The sequence below is a fragment of the Sarcophilus harrisii genome, chromosome 1 (assembly GCF_902635505.1).
Source record: "Sarcophilus harrisii chromosome 1, mSarHar1.11, whole genome shotgun sequence".
Classification (NCBI taxonomy): Eukaryota; Metazoa; Chordata; class Mammalia; order Dasyuromorphia; family Dasyuridae; genus Sarcophilus; species Sarcophilus harrisii.
In genome coordinates, this window is record NC_045426.1 from 214,152,801 (window position 1) to 214,172,524 (window position 19,724).

At 33.7% G+C, this 19,724-nt stretch overlaps 1 protein-coding gene across 7 annotated transcripts in view; it reads left to right on the forward strand.

Moving 5' to 3' along the window:
* The window catches only part of EPB41L4B (erythrocyte membrane protein band 4.1 like 4B), a 237,269-nt gene extending 228,946 nt beyond the window's left edge, over window positions 1-8,323 (forward strand). For 6 of the 7 annotated variants that reach the window (XM_031969236.1, XM_031969248.1, XM_031969264.1 and 3 more), the window contains one exon: window positions 4,898-6,826. In XM_031969236.1, the coding sequence (XP_031825096.1) occupies window positions 4,898-4,967 (70 nt within the window). In that variant the 3' untranslated portion in view covers window positions 4,968-6,826. Of the gene's footprint in view, window positions 1-4,897; window positions 6,827-7,463 lie in introns of those variants that run through there. The other variant, XR_004234294.1, reaches the window with a different exon arrangement.
* The last annotated feature ends 11,401 nt before the right edge of the window (window positions 8,324-19,724 follow it).

Sequence of the window (19,724 nt, forward strand, 5' to 3'; positions counted from 1 at the left end):
AAAACCATGCAGAAAAAAATAATGATGTAAATAACTGGAAGGAAATTTACTGTTCATGATTTGGTTAGATCAATATAATAAGAATATTTTAACACAATACCAACAACTATATCAGTGGGTTTTTTTATAGAACTATAATAATGAAATTTTTATAGATAAATAGAAAAGCATATCAAAAGTTAGAGGGGGAGAAGTGAATAAAGGTGGGCTTCCTCTTCCAGACTTTAAAATACATTATAGTAATTTTGACAAAAATATCTAGTACTTGACAGAAACAATAACAAAAAAAGATATTTAAATAGACCATAGGGCTGCAAGTGATCTTAGAGGTAATGTTTCAGATGAGGAAAAAACAATGCAGAGAAGTTAACTTATTTACTCTGGGTCACATAGCTTAGCCAGTTAGGCTGTATACTGGATACAGTGATGGACTTGGGGTCATGAAAACCTGAATTCAAATCCTCCCTTAGACATTTACTAGTGAGGTGATCCTAGACAGTTACTTAGCCTCTCTGGACTTCAGCTTTTTAAAATGGACACCATAATAATAGCATCTACCGCAGAGTTGTCAGGATCAAATGAAATAACAAATGTTAAGTGTCTGTGAATCTTCAAGCACTATATAAATGGTAGTCATTGTTATTATGAGAGTGGTAAGATTTGAACTTGTGTCTTCCTATCTATCTCCAGCTTTAACTCTCTACCCTGCCCTCATACTGCCCTGCTTGTGGAACACAATAAAAATCCCCAAATTAAAACAAATGTATACTAAATATTAGTGTTTGGTAAATCAATAGACAATAAAAACCATGATTAGGTATTAAGTAGTTACAAATAAAAATAAATTTAGATTCTCATCCCACAAAATAAATTAAATTGCAGCTGGATCAACAAATTAAAAATAAGAAAACACATTATTATAAAATTATATCAAAGAAAGAGAATATCTTTTTCTGAGCTGTGAAGGGCAGGAAAATTTTCAAATATTAAATAAATCAATGTCTCATCATCATAGTATGGAAGGGATGCCAAGTTCTCAAAGACTAGGTCAGTGGAAGGCAAATTCTGACAGGTTCTAACCTTCCAGAAAGAGTTAGAATATAGTTCCAGCTGTGTCTGCTTTCTGAGGATCAGCCTGTGCGATTGCAGGAAAGGATCATCTCTGATAGCCAGGCCACTTAGAGATGCATTCTTTAGTCATAGCAACCCTCAGCACAAAGAACCAGAGACAAACTGGCCCTGGAGCCTGTCTTCTTCCTGTTTCTGCAGAGAGATTAGAAAAAGGAATAAAGAACTGCCATGATCAGTTTTCATAGACATTAATTTGGCTATTGGTTTGCTAAACTTGGCATTGTTTCCCCATATATAGTACAATGTAAGAACCGAATTATTTCCATAATAATAAAGCATGTGTATTTAAAAAAAAAAGTATATGTTAGTTACCATAAAGAGGGAACCAAAAGCCTAGAAATCATCTCAAGCAGTATATATGTGATCTCCTTACCAAGAAGAAAAAGCAGTATTACATATAAACTTGCTTGTAAAATATTATTTAGAATCATGGTAGATTATTAAGAACAGCAGAAGGATCTCTTAAATGAAATTCAGAGTCACCCAAAAGAATTTGGCCTAATTATCTACACAGAAAAAAAAACAAGTAGATAAAATCTAGACTATGCTAAACATTTGAATGTGAATTTTCTGAGTATATGTGTCTTGTACAGAAATGACAAATGGACAATGAACTGGGCCTAGAGCTGAACAGGAGAAAGAGAGTTGTCTTTGGGAGATTTTGCATTTCAGAGAACCCTAAGAGGTTCCCTAAAACAAAAATCCATCTTTTTAATACCAGTATTATTCCAGGAATATTGTTGTGAGGTTCAAATGAAATGATATTTGCACACTTAGCACAGTGCCTGGTACATAGTAGGTGCTCAATAAATGTGTATTCTCTTCTTCCCTCACTCCCTTGATAAGTCTTAGAATAGTATAGTCACCAAAAAGTTGAAGATGAGAATCCCTCAAAGGGCAATGGAGGGGTTCATTATGGGCACAAGAAGCCTGAAACCTATTGAAATTATGCAAAGATGTTTTATAAATAATAATATCCAAGATATATATGACCAGAAAAAAGGTAGAGCATTCACATAGCAAGAGAGACAATTGGATAACAATTGAACAGTTCATGTGCTACATATTCATATAATATCAAGAGGATACCAGGAATGTCTTGTTCTACTGAATTGAAATTCATATAGTAGATTTATGGAAAGACATGTGAAATGTTCAAAACAGAAAGGTGTGGATGGGCTGCAATCTGCATAACTACATTGATGAGTTCAGAGAACCACTGGAATATTGCAGTAAATGAATGAAGTATACTATTAATACAAGGTAACCAAATTTGATTACATGAAAAATTTTTTTAAAGATTTGCACAACACTAAGCAACATAATTAATATTAAAAGTAAAATAAGTGGGGGGAAATATTTCAGCAAATATAAAAGATAAAAATTTAGCATATGAAAAATTTTAGGAACAAATTTTCAAATGTAATATCCTACTCCCATGAGATAATGCATTGAGGGACTGGAAAGAAAATGTATAAAGAATACATACATATTACTAGAAATAGCTTTTTAAACTATTCTACTTCATGAATAGTATAAAAAATAGAATTAATAAGTGTCCTACCTCAAATACTTATGAAATGTTTGACATTTAAATATGTCTGGACTTCAGTGTGTAAAATGAAGGAATTGGAATCAATGACCTCTAAAATACTTTCTATCTCTAAATCTATGACCATATGATCCTATAAACTCTGTAGTGCTACTTCCTAGTCATCCAATTGGCAAAAATAAATACAAATAACTAAAAGCAATAAAGCTCAATTTTAGTGAGGTGCAGAGCAACATTGACTCACATGTTGTTAGAATTCCAAATTGGAAAGTAAACTGGTAAGACATAACATTCCCAAAATAATCATACTCTTTGATATAACAATCCCATTCCTGGAAATGTTCTCCAAATATGGTAGCTATTATTTACAATTACAAAGACCTAGAAGTAGTCTAACAATTGATTAATAAGTGAAAACTATGTTATGTTAATATATAAACTAAGATCTATCAATGTAATAGATTGTTATAATGTCATGAAAATGAATATGAAGAATATAAAGAAATTTGGAAAGATTTATATGGAGCAATAGAAAGTTAAGAAAGCAGAACTAGGAATATATAAATATATATATTTATAAATATAAAAGTTAAGAGAGAAGAGAGTATAGAAAGAGCAATCATCAAGATTTTATAGGCATGTAGCCTATAAACATGACTGTTAAAGTTTATATATTTATATGCTCAATTAGTTTTTTCTTTAATGCACACAACAAAATGTTCTTTCTTCATAAAATAAAGGAATTGAACAAAATTATGCCTCAGATCCTTTACCATGCTGACATTCTAATATTCTATTATTCTCAGGATTGAGAGATAGCCTTGCAAAGTGCCAAAAACAGAAGTGTGATCCTTAATCATTTGGAATCCCTCATATTACTGAACTTTTTTTTTCTCTCCTTCCCATCTTCCAACAAGCCCACCTTAATTCTTCTATTCTTCTGACTTGGAATGTTAATGCAGAAAAATCTATCCTGGCAACCATTAGGCTATTTTCTTTCTATGAGTAGGACATGGAGAACAGAAATTTAATCTGTAAATGGAAGATGCTGCTTGTTTGTTTTCTTGCCCCATAGATTTGAGGAGTGGGACAATTTATGATGAGTTCCTAAAGCTTTTGCAAGAATATTTCAGATATACTTCAGTTGGGAAAGAAAAAAGAAGAGCCCTTGAATAAGAAAACAAAACAAAACAAAGCAAGAAAGCAAGGATAAGGGAATGTGATGATAGAATACTATTTGGAATGAGATTCGCTCATAACTGATTTGATTTCATTATTTATTGACTCTATGTATGTTCATAGATCATAGGATCTTAGAATTAGAATTAGAAAGTACCTAAGAAGTAATTTAACTCAAGGCTTCTTAAATATTTTCTACTCGTGACTCCTTTTCATCAGAGAAATTTTTATGCAGCTTATATATGGGCATAGAGATATATAAAATAGGTATTCAAGTCAAACATTTACTAAAAATAAATCATTAAAAATGTATTTTAAAACAATTATTTGGTATACATATAATTTTATTATTTATTAAAGATGGAAGCAAATTTATCATACTAATGAGATGGATATGCTTATTTATTTTCACATAAATAATTAAATCATAGCAGAATATTTGATACTTTTTGCTGTTGCTAAATTTTTCACGACCCCATGATCCCATATGGGAGTGCAACCCACAGTTTAAGAAGCTTTGATTTAGCTCAAACCCTGTCTCTTTATATATAAGGAAACTGAGGCCCCAGGAAAGTGATTAGTTCAAGGTCTCACAAAAAAGTAGGACTTTAGACCCTCTGTACAACTTTCAGATTCAGCACTCCTTCCATTGTGAATTGAATTCATAGGAGTGTTTCTGAGACTTTTGAAAGACTCTTTTGAACCATGACTTACCTTTCCAAGTAGGAACATACTAAATTCACCTGAATTTGAACTTAAGAGGTTTGGAGTTCCAATCCTAGCTTTACCATTTACTGTGTGACCTTGTACAATTTACTTTACCCTCTGGGCCTTGCTTAATTTGTTCATTCATAAAACAAGGGAATTGGATAAAAATGATCTCTAGATTTAAATCTTGTGATACTATGTGCTATTTTCTTGGTATTTATGCCCTAGATGTGTTTATTAGCCTATGTTCTTAAGTGCAAAAATTGCTGTTATGTCTCTGTAATCCCATAATTCTCAATATCAATCATATCATTCATTCTTACACAGTGCTGAGACTCTACGGCAGGAACTAGAGAGAGAAAAAATGATGAAAAGACTGTTGATGACTGAACTATGAGAATCATTCACCCTTTGTCCAGTGGAGAATGGAGTGGTGCCTTCTGTCAATCTACATTCTTCAGCTTTTGTGTGCATCCGGCATAACACCCCATGACAGTGTTGTACGTTGAACTCTGCTGAATTCTCCACCATTGGCTGAAATTAATCTTTGGTTTGGCTTGACTTTGAAAGAGTCTTTACTCTTGTGTTGCTGAGGAATACATATTGCATTTTTTTTTCTTCTGAGAATTTGGATTTTCTACTGCAAAATACAGCTGAGACTAGATTTGGTAAGTCTAGGGAAAGAAAATTGAAAAACAGGGAAAAAATACTGATTTCTTTTCAGAAATCCTTCTGTACATATGTTAATAGCTGCCAAAATTAATGTTGTGCAGAATCCTTTGATATCGACAGAGAAAAATCTGATTTTGTATAACTGAAAATTTGCCCAGAGCTACTGCCGTTTGTTAAAGAATCATTTTTATGGATATGCACCTTGAATATTAATAAAGGTTGCACTATAAAAAATTTAGATAAGATCCAGATGAGGTATCTTTCACAGTTATGACCGGAGAGAGTTCTTGGCCAAACAAGAAAGAGGTTACAAAAAAATTTTTTTAAACCAAAAAAAAAAAAAATCCTTTTAGAGAGAAAAATTATACCAACATTTTAGCCCTGATTTTTCATTTATGCACACACAAAATAAATAGACCTTGTAAAGTTCTTCACATCAATCATTATCTAGAAACATGTCCATGAAATAAAAAGGTGTGTGTGCACAGCATGCCTGAAAACACTTCATTTTAACAATTTATCTCATAGCTTAGGTGGAAATAAACTGAGAAGAGTAAATTGTTTGGCATGGATAAAAATGTAATCATTGCACCCACAAATGTAGAGTCCCATTAAAAGACCCTATAATTTGAAGATAATGCATTATTAGAAAGGACTGCTTGGATTTTTCTGTAAAGGCAGATTATTTATAAAACTCTGTGTTGTGGCAGGATCTTGGACCAATGCAACTTTCTCTTAAGAACTGTTACAGGACTTAGAGATCATCTGGTCTGCCTACTCTTATTTTTTGGACTAAGTAACTGAGACCTGGAAAAGCTAAATCTGCAAGGTCACATAGCTAGTAACCAGCAGAGCTGGGACCCAAACTCCTGTCCTGTGTCTCTAAATCTTTCCACTAAGCTGCACTGCCCCTTAATTTTAGGTACTGTATGTTTATGTCACATATAATATGCTCTCTCTCTTTTTTCCAATTCTTAAAGCTAAATGGTGCCAATTTGATACTAATGAAACATATGCAGTCACATCTCATTTATCAGGAAGCTATAGGAAATGAATCAATAGTGCATTAGTGACTATTCCAGATAAATGAAGCTTAACCCATTAAGTGAGGAAATGTTCAAATTTTAATACTTTTTATGGAATTCTTTCTAAAGTCTATTAAATCCTTCTCTGCCTTAGGAAACAGAGAAAACTGAGCATAATTTAATCTTTTTTTTAGTGACTTAATGACTCCGGGTCATCATTAAAAACATCAGTTATTGTACTGTGATGTACTACAGTGATGTCCTCAGGGACTTTTTGATGTGTGCAAAGCTTAGTTTTGCCTTTCCCTGAATTCCCAAAGACTTCTATGCTTTTCTTATGAATTGTTCGGCTGTCTCTTGAATCATTTATGTCATTAAGGAATGTTGAGATGTTGCGAGTTGTTTTGCCTTTACCTGAACAGGAATACCATGCTATGCTGCTCCAGACAGCTCTAGGTGCTATATAGTATATGATATATAAAATGTGCTCTTTTATAATGTGGGGAGATGTGTCTTTGTCGAGCACTGGCTGTAAGTATAATTTCTCCCTCCTGTTTGCTTCAGTTCTCCATTTTCAGTTATTTCAATTGTTAATAGTTCTGCTTCTTCTATACCCTTCTCCACTTCTAATCACCTGTGCAGAGTTTCTGTTGCTCACCATCAGACTCTGTAATTAAAATTTTCTAGGTAGAATTGAAGTCTACCAGAGGAAAAAAACAGATAAACAACTACTGCATGTAAATTTGCAAGAATTGCAGACAAATATGCTCTGTTCCTGAGAAGGAAATGAGTGGAGCAAAGTGCATGGGCTTTAAAAATATTGCACTCTGATGTTTCTTTTTTTCATATATTTCCCACTTATTTCTGGGTTAAAAGCTATTCCAGAAGAGTGTATTTGCTGGAAGTCTGACCATTAGATAAGTGGGGTGCTGCTGTATATCTAACCAGTTTAGGAGATTGTCAATAGACAGCGAGAGTATTGAAATTACATCTGCCACAGAGGTAGCTCTGGTTATGTAAATATAACAGATTTTTTAGCACTTTTTTTTTTGTATTTTTCCCATTGCAATTGAAGAAACAAGATTATTTGTGACTACAGTATTTAGTAACAAGTACTAAATGACTGAACATTGTTGGGGATTTTTTGTTGTTGTTGTTGTTTAATCTAGTAACTTCTTAATTTCATGGAATCACAGGATCTCAGAGTTGGAAGAGAACTCAGAGATCATCTTGTACCAACTTGTAACTGAACATGAATTTCTTCTACAACCTCATTGACAAGTGGTCATCTAGACTCTGCTTGAAGAATTCCAATAATGAGTAATTCACTGCTCACAAATCAGCCCATTCCACTTTTGGACAACTCTGGTTAGGAAATTGTTCTATATATCAAGCTGAACCAAACCTTCTTCCTTCTGATACGTCGATTCTTCAAATACTTTAATGACAACTATTCTGACCCCCTCCCCAAGTCTTCTCTTCAGCTTAATTATCCTTCAACTGATTTTCATGTAGCATGATTTCCAGTCCACTCATCATCAACATAATTGAAAACAAAGCACTGAAAAACAAACAAACTGAAACTAGGCACCATTGCAAAGAAGAAATGCTTGTTCTATTAAATAAAAAGTTACACAACATAAACTTTATGTCAAAAGAATCCTGGCTGGCTTTCCGGTCAACTTGTTCTAAAACATTCAATGACCACCACTGCTTGATCAGGATAGACTCCACATTCCCTGTTCCCATAATGACATAGAATGTCTTATATGTCATTTTGGTACCCACCTTACTTCATTGCTGAGACTTTTTAAAACATTATGTTTTTTCTAACGAAATCAAAACAAATGAACACTGCCAGTTCAAAACTGTTCTCAACAATATTATCAAAGAAGGTATGACCATATTGGATGAAAATAGCAATCATCAAAGTGGCAACATTGATCTAAGTATTTAAGAGTCTACGGTATAAAGTTGCTTTTAAGAACTAGTTTGAGATTTTCAGGCAAGATTATAAAATGAAAGATTTCTCATATGTCCTACACTCCCTCCCCCAAAATCAAACAGAAATCTAAAAGAGAATTTAAATGACTTTAAAATAACATAAGAAAATAATAAAAAATCAACCAAAACTTAAACATGAATAAAGTACCAAAATAATAAAAATTATATTTGCTGAAGAAATAATGCAAATTTTAAAAGTTTACAATAGTGAGAGGTAGGTCTTAAATGGAGAAAAGATGTATTCAAAGAAATTAAGAAAGAATTAGCACTGGTAAGAATACCACAAATCCAAATCAAAAGAAGAATTAAAGGAAGTCAAATCAAAAATTTAAACTAGAATGAAAACATGCTAAAAAAAAAAATTAGGGAATAATGAAAAAAATGACCAATATGGGGATTTGTGATTTCATCATTTTGCTCCCAATGGCACAGAAACCAAGAAAGCCATGCCTTCTCTTTCTTGGCAGTTCTGATCCATGTTCTCACATAAATCTTCCACAGAGAATCCATCCAATATGCTAAAGACCTATAGGGCTTCTTATATTTCATAGATATCAGGGCAGCAAAGTCTATTTATACAACCCTGACACTTGCCACATGCTTATGCTACATCAGTGGAAATATGATGACTTGTACCCACTATCCATCCATCCCTCTGTTGTCTTTTGGGTGACATATATAAGTACAATTCCTTGGAAGCTGTGGTGTTCCAAGAGTTACACAACATAACATTCTTGAGGGGAACATTTGTGTTAAAAAAAAAAAAAAACTGGGATTTTATGTTTGGAAGCAGCTTGGAATCATGAAAAATATTGCAAAATTTCACAAGTTCAATCCAACTCATTCTCTTCTTCCAACTATCTAGGCTCAATTCATCATCTATCCATAGTGCCTATTTCAGATATAGTACATATATCTATATATATCATATATCTGTATACATAGTATATATGTACTAATTAACTAGTTCAGTGGATTGGCCATCTAACTGCATGTCATTAGTCATTTTTCATCTACTTAGTCTTTATGGATTTTTATGCGTCTTTATTTTAAGTGATTGTTGATTCAATCAAGAAGGTACTGTAACGTTCTTGAGACTGATGAAACCACAAAGATAATTCTATCCTATGTTTTTGCTAATAAGTGAAGCATAAAACAGGAAGAAGAATACTAAAGGTGTTCACAATTATAATGGAGGACATGTTGACTATAGTCTAAATGGAAAAGGGATTCCTATGATTGGAAAAATCATTTAAGTGCTGCTATTTGAGGATGATATTGTGCACAATATAATATATGATTTCAAGAAATTTATTTTTAAAAATCAAGAAAAAATTTTACTACAATGAAAAATAAAATTTTTAGAGTAAAGAGCAATTGGAAACACAAATTCAAAAAAGTACTAAACTATCCAAATTATTTAGAAAAATAACATTAAAATCTAAATGATAGACCTGAAATATATATCACAACAAAGCAATCTTGGGGATCAATGACATCCTAGAATTTTTTTTTAAATTTGAATACCATATTCTAGCAAATCATATAATCCATAGATTTATAGCTGGCATGGACCTTAAATTTGTGGGGATTTTTTTCAGTCATGACCTGCTATTTTGTGTCCTCATTTGGAGTTTTCTTGGCAAAGATCCTGTAGTGGGTTATCATTTTCTCCTCTAGCTCACTTGACAGATGAGAAAATTGAAGCAAACAGGGTTAAATGCTTTGCTTAGGGTCACACAATAAGTGTCTGAGGCTGGATTTGAACTCATGAAGAGTCTTCCTGATTCCAGATTTGGTCCTCCATCTACTACCATCTAAATATCTGGACCTAAAATATTATCTAATTCATGCTAATTCAACCTCCCCAGCTTATAAATAAGAGAGTTGAGGCCCAGAGTTTGAAGCTAAGTTGTTTGTCCAAGGTCAGATGGTTAATAATTAGTAGAGCAAGTTTTAAATCTGCTTTACTGATTTTAAAACCTTTCTGTACTGCCTGATCAAAGAAAAGTTCACATAATTGTCAAACAAATGGCAGATACAAATTGCAAGAATTCATAGAACCCCAATTTGGAAGAACTCAATATTTAATATACCTAGACACATCACAGTTAAAATCCAACAATACAATTATAAGGGAGGGAAGAGAGAAAAGGGAATCGCAAGCTTATAGAGAAAGTGCATAATATTCTTACCAAAAAAATAATAATCAAAATCAGAGCAAAATTTTCAAAGATGTCAAGAAATAATTAGAAAATTTCACTATTTCACAAAACATAAATAAGGAAGATGGACTATGAACCAAGATATTATATTCTCAGTAAAACTCAAAATGCTCTCTGAAGGCCAGAGATAAGTATCTGGAAAAATCAGACACTTTTGAAAGTTTACAGAGTAAAGAAATCCTTCAAAGAATAAAGAAGCCTAGAAATTGAAACAATAAGTATTTAAAAGAAGTCATACTTCTCAAATCAAGATCAACTAGTTGCTAATCAAATGCAAAAATCCTGACTAATTGAGGAAAAAGGGGAGAGGGATCAAGAAAGGTGTAACCTGGAGAGGGAACAAGAAAGGGTAATCCTAAACTAAGCAATCACTGATAAAATGGAAGTCCAAATTAAAGAAATCTATACTATTAAGATAAGACAAGAACTTTCTTACTAAGAGGAGTTGTTGAATTTTGAGATAATAGATAAAATATAAATAAGAAAGTATAATTCTTCTAATGAAATTACTGAAAAAAAGAAAACCTGACAATTATAACATTTAATTTAAATGGACAAAATTCTTCAATAAGAAAAGAAGTCCTTAGTTTTTTTTTAAATCCAAATGGAAACACATTTAATCCAGAAAAATTTAGATGATTCTAAATGAAAAAACAAGTATGATCCCAAATTTACCATTTACCACAAGATCATGAAAAGCTGAAGATGGGGTTGAATCTGAATCAGCATTAAAGAAGGTAAACAAGGACATTGAATAATGCTAAGTTTTTTTTAAAGAGTATTTACATTTTGCATATATGTGCACCTAGTCATTCTGCAGTAAAATTGGTAAAGGAAAAGCTTACAGTCTTACAAGAAGAATGAATATATCAATAGTGGTGGGAAATTTTTAATGCTCCCATTTGAACGTTTTAATGCATTGTGGGCAGGCTGATACACATTTTGGAATTGCAATGTGGAAATATGCAATGAGTCACAAGTATTATCAACCTCACTATTATGTTTCTAGGATTTTATCCCAAAAATATCAGAAAAGAGAAAAAAAAGACCTAGATTTTTATATATATATATATATATATATATATATATATATATATATATATATATATATATATATTATATATATATATGTGTGTGTGTGTGTGTGTGTGTGTATATATATATAATTTTTTTTTTCTAACTGCCCTATTGGTAATGACAAGCAAATAGGTATAGCAATTGGCAAAAAGCTGAATTTATTATGGAGTACTGAAATAATGGAATAGTATGGTGACATTAAAAACTGAATATGAAGTATATGGAAAAATATCAAATAGTGGAGGATGTTCATCACAGCCAGAACTATAGGCCCATTGGACAACTTAATTAAAAAGAAAGATCACAAAGTGAATAGTAATGGTCTTTAGATAGACTTGAAAAGGGACACAGAGCACAAGTATTTTTGTTTGCTTCTTGTTTGTTGATCTCTTTGTAACTATGTTGTTAAAATCCTAAGGGTTTTATGTAAGGTTTTGTTTCTTATTTGTATGTTTATTTGGGTGTTTGTTTTTGTTAATGGTTATTAAATTTTTAATTAAAAAAAGAACCCACTTTGAAGAGGAAAAAAAGAAACTGTATTTTCAGAAACTGGAAGATTAAAAATATGAGTCACTAACACTGATGCTTCTGAATGTTAACTTGCTTTCATTCAGCCAATGTGCTGCCAGTGTTGGGAGAAATCACTTCAAAGAATAAGCGTCTTGTCATTTCCAAGCTAATTATTATAAGGAAGACATGGAGAAAATAAATATTTCTGAATGTTTTAGTGGGGCAGTAAATTCAGATGGGAATACTAGAAGAGTACTCAAAAAGAGCCAGAAACTCATCATATCTAGGTGACCTGAGATGGAATAAAATTGATAAAAGTTATGCTAGATAATTTATTCATATAACCACATGGTGGCACTGGTCAGTCATTAGCCCTTGACCCAGAGGATTTTTCTGAGCCTGTTCAGGGAACTTTTCTGAGGGTCCCAGCAGCTCTGTCTCCCTTCCTTCACAGAGGCATGCTTGGGGATGTTGTAAGACTCAATTGAAATAATGGACCTAAAACATTTTACAGACCTTAAAGTCTCAGTTATTATTATTAGCTTGCAGTCCCTATGCCACAAATATGGCAATAAAGTGAACCTTTCTCTTACTGCACTACTGCTAAGGTCAAGTAATGTTTATTTTTAACAGAATATATGCAAAGATAGTTTTCAACATTCACTCTTGCAAAGATTTATGTATGAAACTTTTCTCCCTCCCTAGATAGCAAGTAAGCCAATATGCTTAACATGTACAATTCTTCTGTACCTAATTCCTCTTTTATCTTACTGCTGAGGAAAAATCAGATCAAAATGGGGGAAAAAAATAAGAAAAAAAAGCAAGCAAACAACAAAAAAGATGGGAAAAAAACCTATGTTGAGATCCATACTCAGTCCCCATCGTCCTCTCCCTGGGTGCAGAGGGCTCTCTTCATCACAAGACCACGGGAACTGGTGTGAATCATCTCATTGTTGAAAAGAGCCAAGTCCATCATAGTTGATCATTATATAATCTTGCTGTTGCTGTGTACAATGGTCTCTTGGTTCTACTCACTTCACTTAGCATCAGATCATGTAAATCTCTCCAGGTCTTTCTGAAAACATCCAGCTGATTGTTTCTTATAGAACAACAATTTTCCAAGACATACCATAAATAAGTAATGTTTATAAAGTAATAATATAGGAGTATGCTGGTAAATATTTAACAATATGCTTCTTAAAGGGAGGGGGAGTATGGACACATACTTTAAGTTTAATCTACATTAGTAACACTTTCTTAAATCTAGATAACTAGCAAAACAATAAATCAAGCCCTGATTTGTAGTAATTGTTGATTTGGGGGATTTAAATCTCACATGTAGAATTTAACAATCAACTCTTGCAAACCTGTTAGAGCTATGAGTCTTTACAGCCCCATGGATAGAATAGCTGTCCCCGCTAAGTTTGTTCATTCCTATGACTTTTGTAGACATAGATTTTACTAAGATTCTTTGATTTAACACCAGCCTTCTTACATTTCCCTGATTGTCCAAATACCTGTCCAGCTTCATTTATATATATGTCATTATATATATGTCATGTGATTTACTACCTGTGTGATATTAGCCAAATAACAACATCCCTAGACCTCATTTTCATCATTAGTAAAAATAAATTGGGTTCAGAACTCAAATTTGGGCCCAGTCCACTAGCATTTTTATATTTTACATTTACAGTACATACATTTTTAAATACAATAAGACTTTATTTTAAAATATTTTTTAAAAATTCTCAGATCATGGATCAGTAATAGGACAGATATGATCCCTAGCTGGTCATAGTTTGCTGACCCCCTAGATTAGACATATAATCATCACTGAGCGCTCTTCCAACACTAAACCTTTGATCTTACCAAAATATATTATAAATTATACCGTGATATTATATTATGGGATATCATGATACATTCTGTTATAATATAAATATGTCATGTGATATTTATATTATAAACCAGTTTGTTAGTTTTTATGGTCAAGCAAATTCAACGTCAGTCAACATCAAACAACACAGTCTGTCAGTGGGCCCATAACTGAAGCCTTTCTGGCTAGACCCGATGTGCCAGACTGGGATCCAGTGACCTTCTCTGAGAAGATGGAGTCCAGACCTGTACACTGTGATAAAACATCCAAGTCACAATTACTGGGGCCTCAGAAGGAGTATGATCCTTGGAAAGCCAATGTATAGTTTGAGCAACATCAATGTAGACTAACAAATTTATTAGCAAAATGTTGAACATTTGGTGGCTATTGGGACAAGAAGAACCATAGATGTACCTAAGTCACATGTAAATGGGAAGAAAAACTCATATTTCCCAAACTATATCATTCAACAGAAAGGACAATCATAGTATCACTGTTTGTACTTTGGACAAAGGCTGGAAATGGATAATGAGCTAGCCCTAGTTAGGGCAGCTAAGTGGTGCAATAGGTAGAACACTGGGCTTGCAGTCAAGAAAACCTCATATGGAGTCATGAAGAGTTAGACATGACTGATAGGCCTAGATCAGGCCATATATATACATACATATGTGTGTGTGTATATATATATACACACACACACACACACACATATATATATATTCCTATAGTTAGGAAATTATGTGATTTTTCTAGTAATTCTCAACTGTAATCAGATACAAGCCATCTGAGTAAAATCACCTGTTTTCTCCAAGTTATCTTTTAATTTGGAATCATGATGCATTGTTTTCAGAAGAATTAAAATTACAAGTAAGTCAGAGAACAATAAACAGATGGGTGACAGATGGAGGTACTTTGTGGCATGTTATCAATAAGGATGCGTGTATAAAAGGTAAAGTGTAAAGTACAAAATCAATCACCCAATCCAATTCATACCTAAATATAATTTCTCTTTACAACTAGCCTCCGCTTGAAGAGGTCCTGTGACAGAAAATTTAGTACCCCCTGAAATAGCCCATTTCATTTTTGGAGAGCTCTAATTGTTAGGTTTTCCCCTTGATATCAATCAATCCATAAACATTTTGTAAAGCATTTATTATGCTGGGCACTATGGTAGGCATTGGAGAAACAGGAATAAAAATTAAAGTCACTATCTTAAAGGAGCTTACTTTCCAATGAGGAAGATAAGATATGCATACATACATATAACATTTGTTTCAAAAGTCTCTCCTCTAGAAATTATAGTTATTGTTACTGTAGCTTTAAGAGTCAAATTGAAGGTTGTGGAAATTGCAATTTTAACTGTCAGTTTTCAGTTATAACTAGAGAGAAACTGGTGAAGATGGAGAAAAAGGAAATGATATTTTTTTTTCTTTATGGAAATGTTTTAACCTTTATCTATCTTGCAAAGAGTATGAAAAAAAAATTTGAGAGGAGATTTTGCTTCATACCTTGAATGAACTAAATTATATAAAACTGTCTTCTGAAAAGTGAAGTCATCTGCCATTACTGGAAATCTTAGATAACTCAGGCTGTTATTCTCACAGCTAAAACATTATAGATAATTATTATCTGTCTCTTATTGATTTCATTGTTAATAAATTATACATTCACTCACATTAATATTTATTTTATCCTAAGAGATTAAGGGATGTAGTGTAGATTTATATGTAATTACTATTAGGAAAAATGTTTCTCCACTTTATTAAAAAACATTTCATGAAGTGGTGGAGATTCTGAATTTAGTTGATTGATAGAGATGTTGAATTTTTAATAATGTATGAAGAAGACCTTAGGTTGAAGTCCTGTCTCTGACATATTGGCTGTGTAACTCTGGGGAAATAATTTAACCTCTCAGTGGCCCAGTTAATTCTCTGAGACTGATTTGCAGAGCATTTGTGGATCTGCATCAGCAAAGGAAGTTTCCGTGCCTGGGAGCTCCCTACAACCAATCCAGTTCCTATTCCTACTCCCTAATGAGAAAATTTCCAAACATACCTCTGTATTACTCTAGATGACAATAAACACGATAACAAATCAAGTAGCAAGCTGAAAGATGGGGAACTAATAAGGAAAGTGACCCATGCAATCATGTTACACATATGGATCACCCTCATAAGCTTGGGTATATTTGTATATATAAAATAAACACAAGATAAATATGAAGTATTTTGCAGGGCAAATATCAGTAACTGGGATGATCCAGAAAAGTCTTATGGAGGAAGTAGTTCTTAAACTGAATTTTGAAGGGATGTAGGGATGCTAAGAGAGGGAAGAGAACAGGAAGTATATCACAGGTGAGGACTGGCACAATGACTAATGGCAGCCTACAAGTCTATGATAGGAAGTAATACATGATAACATTGCAAAAATACGTTAAAATCAAATTGTGAAGTTTTCAAGTGTCAAATAGGAAACAGAGGAGGAATATAGCCAGATTCACACTTTAAGAATATCATTGGCAGCTGTGTGAAGGAAGAATCGCTACTGCAGGAATCCCAGTGAGAGACTTGTTTGTCCTTTGTTCTTGAAGAGGACCATGGAATGCAAGTAAATTGGATTTAAGTTAGGGAAGCTGGGTGAGGTCATCTGCCTTTCCCCTCCAGAGCCATCTGGGTCCCGTGGCCAGATACAGATCAGGATGACTAGAGATAGCCCTCAGGTAAGAGATCTTGAGGGCCAGAATGAGGGTAGTGACTATGTGACTAAAGGAAGGAGATGAATGCAAGAGATGTTGTGGAGATAGAATCAGCAAGACTTGGCAGCTGATTGGCTACATGGGCTGAAGGAGAATAAGTAGTGAAGTTGTAAATTTGGGCCATTGCAAAGTTGGTCATGTCCTAGAAAGAAACATTCTTTCTGAAGAGGGGTGGGTTATGAAGGAAAGAGATTGTTATGTTTTGGACATAATGACTATTAATGGGACATCCACAAAATTATTTTGATGTGATACTGGAACTCAGGTACAAGAACATGACCTGGGAGTCATTATCATAGAATCCCTAAGGATGCAGTATGGAGTTTATCCATCAAAAGACTGAAAATGAGTGTTCAGCACTTAGAGCGAAGTGTTATTTTTTTTTAAAGCCCCAGAGATGAGAGAGTATTCAGAAAGTAATCAATTGTATCAGATGATGGAGTGATTAAAAAAAGAAATTGAGGATTAAGAAAAGGCCACTGTACTTGGTAATTTAGAGTTTGTTAGTAATTTTGGAGAGATCAATTTCAGCTGATGAATGAGGTCAGAAGCCAGATTGAAAATAATTGAGGAAGGTAGAAGCCAGTAGAGAGAGAGAGACTGAAGATTAGAGAGATTGAAGGGGTAATTTGACAGAGGTTCAATAGAGAATTGGTCAACAGTACAAATAGAAGTGTTGTCCTTGGTGAAAAGAAGGGGTATATCAGAAATTGGAGTAAGGGACTATAGAATAGGGATTATATTAAGTGTTTTGAGATAGCGGAAATAGGAAGAGGGAGACCTCACAATAAATGGCCTTTATTTTCTCAAGAAAATACCAAGCAAGGTCCTCTACTGAGAGAATGGAAAGATATGGTGGAATAGAAAGATTGAGAAAGGGAAAAGGTTTAGAATAATCATTGTGCTAAAAACAATACAGATTAGGGGAGAATGAAAAAAACTGCCTTGAAGTAAAAGGGATCCAGCTGATATTAGATAATGTAAGTTTGGAGTGAATCCAGTCATTATCAGACTGTAACTTCATCATCATTCATCAGCCTGTGAGTGGTAGTTGCAAAAGAAGTTGATACGGGGGGCAATCTAGGATTGGGGTTTTGAAAAGATGTATAGCAATAGGAAAAAGGAGCCTGGGATCTTCAGTAAAGGATAATGTAATGTTACACTGTTTAATTATAAAGTAAAAATTAGGAAGGGGGTGGAGGGGGAGAATATAAAGCTAGGGTAATGGCCTGGGAAAATATTGAAGGATGAAAGGTTTTATGATCATAGTTTAAAAAAAAATAGAAGAGAAGCATAGAGAAGGGGATGAAAAGATGAACTCAGATAAAGTAATTTTAGAATTATAGGTTATGGAAATGGAACATTTGTGTGTAATGATAACAAAGGTTTGACCATACCTGTGTGTGTGGTGTATTGCTTCAGGTGTGGATAAAAAGAGTTGAATTTGAAAGGACAAAAAAATCCCAATTCAAAATGTAAAATCTCTTAATGTAATGATGCAGAATTGGAGCTTAGGAGATAGAGAAGGGGCAGGAGATGGGAAGAAAGAAGAGAGCTAGATGTATAAATCTGAGTCACCTGGTTAGAAATAAACATTGAATCAAGATGATGAGTGAGTATGGACATGTATACATATATTGTATTTAACTTATACTTTAATATATTTAAAATATATTGGTCAATCTGCCATCTGGAGGAAGGGGAGGGGGGAAGGAGGGGAAAAACTGGAACAAAAGGTTTTGCAATTGTCAAAGCTGAAACCCATGCATATACTTGTAAATAAAGCTATAATAAAAAAAGATGAGTGAGAGTAACTAGCAATACTTTTATTTCTTATGTTTCTCTCAGAAATCCTGAGGGTCTTCCCCTCTCAGATTTATTGATTTATTTAGACCTGCCTTCCCTTCCTTTTATCCCTCCCTCTTTTCCTTTTGTCTCCTTCCTTTTTTCCTTTGTTCCTTCCTTCTCTCCCTTTCTCCCTCCCTCTCTTTCATCCCTCTGTCCACATAGCATATCATACCCTTACTACAGATGCTTTTAAAAGACTTTTCCCCCCTCTTTTGCACCTCTGAATTCTCCCAAGATATCTTGGGGTTAAAACTACCTAGATTTCTTTCTTCAGGACCATACCTTAAACCAAAACCAATCTGATTCTCATTGGTCACCCATTTGGTCATTGAGTCTTGACACAGATTGAATGTAAATAGCAATCATTTCTACTCTGACCAGAAACCCCAAGTCTTCCCCTCCCAGATTTATTTATTTAAAAAAATATTTTGGACTAGGTAAGAGGAGATTCTTTGCCCCAGTGGCTACCTAGCCTTAATCACTGAATGCGTGCAGCCTCAGTCAAACTGAAGCCTATTGAAGACTTAGCTATGTCGTCTTGACATAGATCTTGCCCCTTGGATCCAGATGGCTCGGGAGGGGGAACGTGAGGAAAGCGACCTTGCCCACCCTTCCTCACTCAAATCCAATTCACTTGCTTGTCACAGTATCACCTCCCTGATGTCATGGTCTTCTCCAAGAACAAAGGACAAACAATATTCCATCAATTTAGTTTTTGTCTTACTATTTCAAATTCTAGATTGGCAATTGTCTATGTGGGGTGAAGGAAAATGAGTAGTGAAAGACAACTCTAAGGTTATAAATTTGAGTGACTGGAAAGTTGGTTATACAAATAATCTTGCTTAGATCATGGTCTCACCACAGAGGTCTCTAGCATCTCTCTAGTACTGAAAGTGCTAGTTTTGGGTTTTAGAAAACTACTGCTTACTATATTAAAGAAAAGTTCATTTATTCCTGATTTTTAGTGTTTTTATAACATGCATACTACATATCATTTGGGTTTTTTTTTTTTCATGCATCTATTAAATATAGCCATGTGATAACCTCAATCCCTGCCTTCAACCTTGGCCCAATGCGCCTTCCACTTATTATTCTGTATATATCTTGTTCTCTCCACTGGCTTCCTCTTAGAAAATAGTCTTGAGATGACTTATTGTTT